At 43.2% G+C, this 2,339-nt stretch overlaps 1 protein-coding gene across 4 annotated transcripts; it reads right to left on the bottom strand.

The window, feature by feature from the left end:
- Positions 1–629: 629 nt before the first annotated feature.
- On the bottom strand, positions 630–1,424 carry sdhaf1 (succinate dehydrogenase complex assembly factor 1). Of its 4 annotated transcripts, none has more exons than XM_028984003.1 (2): positions 1,331–1,424; positions 630–1,237 (listed from the first exon to the last, which is right to left on the bottom strand). In XM_028984003.1, the coding sequence occupies exon 2, from the start codon at positions 1,130–1,132 to the stop codon at positions 887–889; it is 246 nt and encodes an 81-aa protein (XP_028839836.1). In that variant the 5' UTR covers positions 1,133–1,237; positions 1,331–1,424; the 3' UTR covers positions 630–886. The 4 variants fall into 4 exon arrangements, with proteins under 4 accessions (XP_028839836.1, XP_028839835.1, XP_028839837.1 ...); XM_028984002.1 differs by having other exon boundaries at positions 1,336–1,412; XM_028984004.1 differs by having other exon boundaries at positions 630–1,178; positions 1,336–1,408.
- Positions 1,425–2,339: the final 915 nt, after the last annotated feature.

A 2,339-nucleotide genomic window follows, 5' to 3' on the forward strand; every position in this document is an offset into this window, starting at 1 on the left:
CAACCACCACAGCAGCGCCAACTGGCCGAAAAAAAATACATATCAGTTCACCGAGAAAAAATCAACACGGACCGCAATAGTAAACCCGCACAAGACAAACGTTGAAACAAACCTGCTGCATTAACTGCGCGTCGGACATTTTATTCGTTTCCGTAAAATACGCCATATTGACAGTAGGAAGGTCTTTGCCCGCCTGAGTGGCCCCGCCCTCAATAATATAATTGGTCGAAGGCTCCTGCCAATCTGAGTGTGGGCGGAGTCTAAAGACATGCGTAGCCCCGCACTCGACGATATCATTGGTCGGAAGTTCTTTCTGTCTGTGGGGCGCACAGTCATGACAGGAGACCTGGGTCAAAGTCACGCTGACCCAATGTTTAACATTAATGTCATTATCATGAAAGAACACAAAACTCCACATCGGTTACATTAGCGACCAGCAGTTGGAGTCTAAAGCCGGTAGCTGAGCGATCGCGTAATGCGCTCAGGGCAGGGCGGGATTGCCGCTTCCCCCAGTAAATGTAGTGATTTGATGTAAGAGGCGTTTTACATTACTCTAAAGATGTTGTAAAGCAACACAAACTACCACACAACAATACAGAAATTATGGGCACATATGCTAAAACAGAATGACAGAGAGATCCAAATGTATTTACAAAAGCCATAAGAGGAAAGTCACTGCATAATAATCATGAGTAAATTTACACAAATTATCATGTCCTTATTATCACATACCAGCGTTTACATTTTCACCAGAGGTCAGCTCAACATATCATTCACTGGCCAGTGAGGACAATGTCTTAAAGAAGTGATTCACCAGCCGCCAGCACAACTGTGATTTGTGTCAAATCATGTTTTATTCATATTTCTCATGGCATCTGAACAGTCCTTATAAGTCTTTCTTCGTCTTGAAAGTTCCGAGTTGCTTGGTGTTTGTGTCCTTCAGCAGTTGAAGCTGCCGCTGTCCGCGCCGATACAGATACTCGATACGCACGATGTCGGTGTGGCGGATGCTCGCCTTCTCCCGGAACTCGGCGCGGATACGCGGCACGAAGCCGGGCTTCTCCCGTCCTGCGCGCAGGAATTGCCGGTATAGCGCCAGCACCTGCTTCTGCAAGTTACTGTGGCGAAGCATTGTGCCACTCCGCTTTTATGTGGACATGTACACACACTGACGCTCACTGTAAAAGGTAAAAGAGGCACAACGCGGTTTCCTCCGCTGATTAGGACGCACATCTCCCTGCAAGACAGCGTAAGTGCTGTGAGTAATTGTATTACTGAGTAGTCCATTTGTGGTAGAAATCGATGTAAACGTGGAAAGAACTTACTGTACCTTACCGTACTGTAATATGGAACACTCGCTCCTAAATCTGTAATTTTTCAAACAGGATTGTCATTGCCAAAATGTAACTTCCGCTAGTACTTACGCGCAGGATGTGACGCCCATAGGCCCCACTAACACAATACGTCAGTGCGTCCACCATATTGTGAGTTGCGAGTGCACCATGTAAAACATTTACATTTACGCAGTTATCCAGAGCAACCATGGTTTAGTGTCTTGATAAGTTTACACTTAGACACAGATTAAATATTTTTACTACGATATTCACATTTCACATGAATGAAATTACTGTATTGACTTGAATTAAAACAGTTTAATTAGTATGCGTGTACTTCAGTCCTTCTCACCTTCCCCTCCCTTTTTGCCCCATTGTAGCCCCTAGGCTACCACCACCCAGGCATGGTATTACTCAGACACCATCATGCTCTGGAGAATGTTTTTTGTCATGTAGGTGGATTGCACTTTCTCAGGTGTCTACCTGACCTGTCAAACTAAAAAAAAATTAACAAAATATTATTAACCAGATTATATCTAAAAACATAACATTCACTTTAATTGGTTGGCTCATATCAAATATATTCAATCCCAACGATAACACATCTCATTTTTGGCAATATTAACAAACCTAAAAAGGAATAGTTGGAATAGTTGAAGCATTTTCCTGTTGTGAGCTGCTGGGGTGGACAGTGACTAAGATTTACTTTGGGTCTGGGTACTCCAGTCTGTTCTATGCAATAGACAGACTGACAGTGGTGCTTGTGCGATCGAGAATAAAACACTTCTCTACAAAACTCTGAGAAAAACAAAGGACTAGTCCCCCACTGACTATACAAATATATATACTAGATTAATTAACTTATTACACTAAATTAATTTGGTGCTAACCTGTCACTGAGATTTTGAAGACAAATATTGTCCTGCTCATTTACACTGTGCGAAGAAGAAGAAGGGGGTGGGGTGTTTCTGTTTGCACATGTGCAGTGAGGACAAACCGCGCAAT

Source organism: Denticeps clupeoides, chromosome 6, assembly GCF_900700375.1.
Source record: "Denticeps clupeoides chromosome 6, fDenClu1.1, whole genome shotgun sequence".
Lineage (NCBI taxonomy): Eukaryota > Metazoa > Chordata > Actinopteri > Clupeiformes > Denticipitidae > Denticeps > Denticeps clupeoides.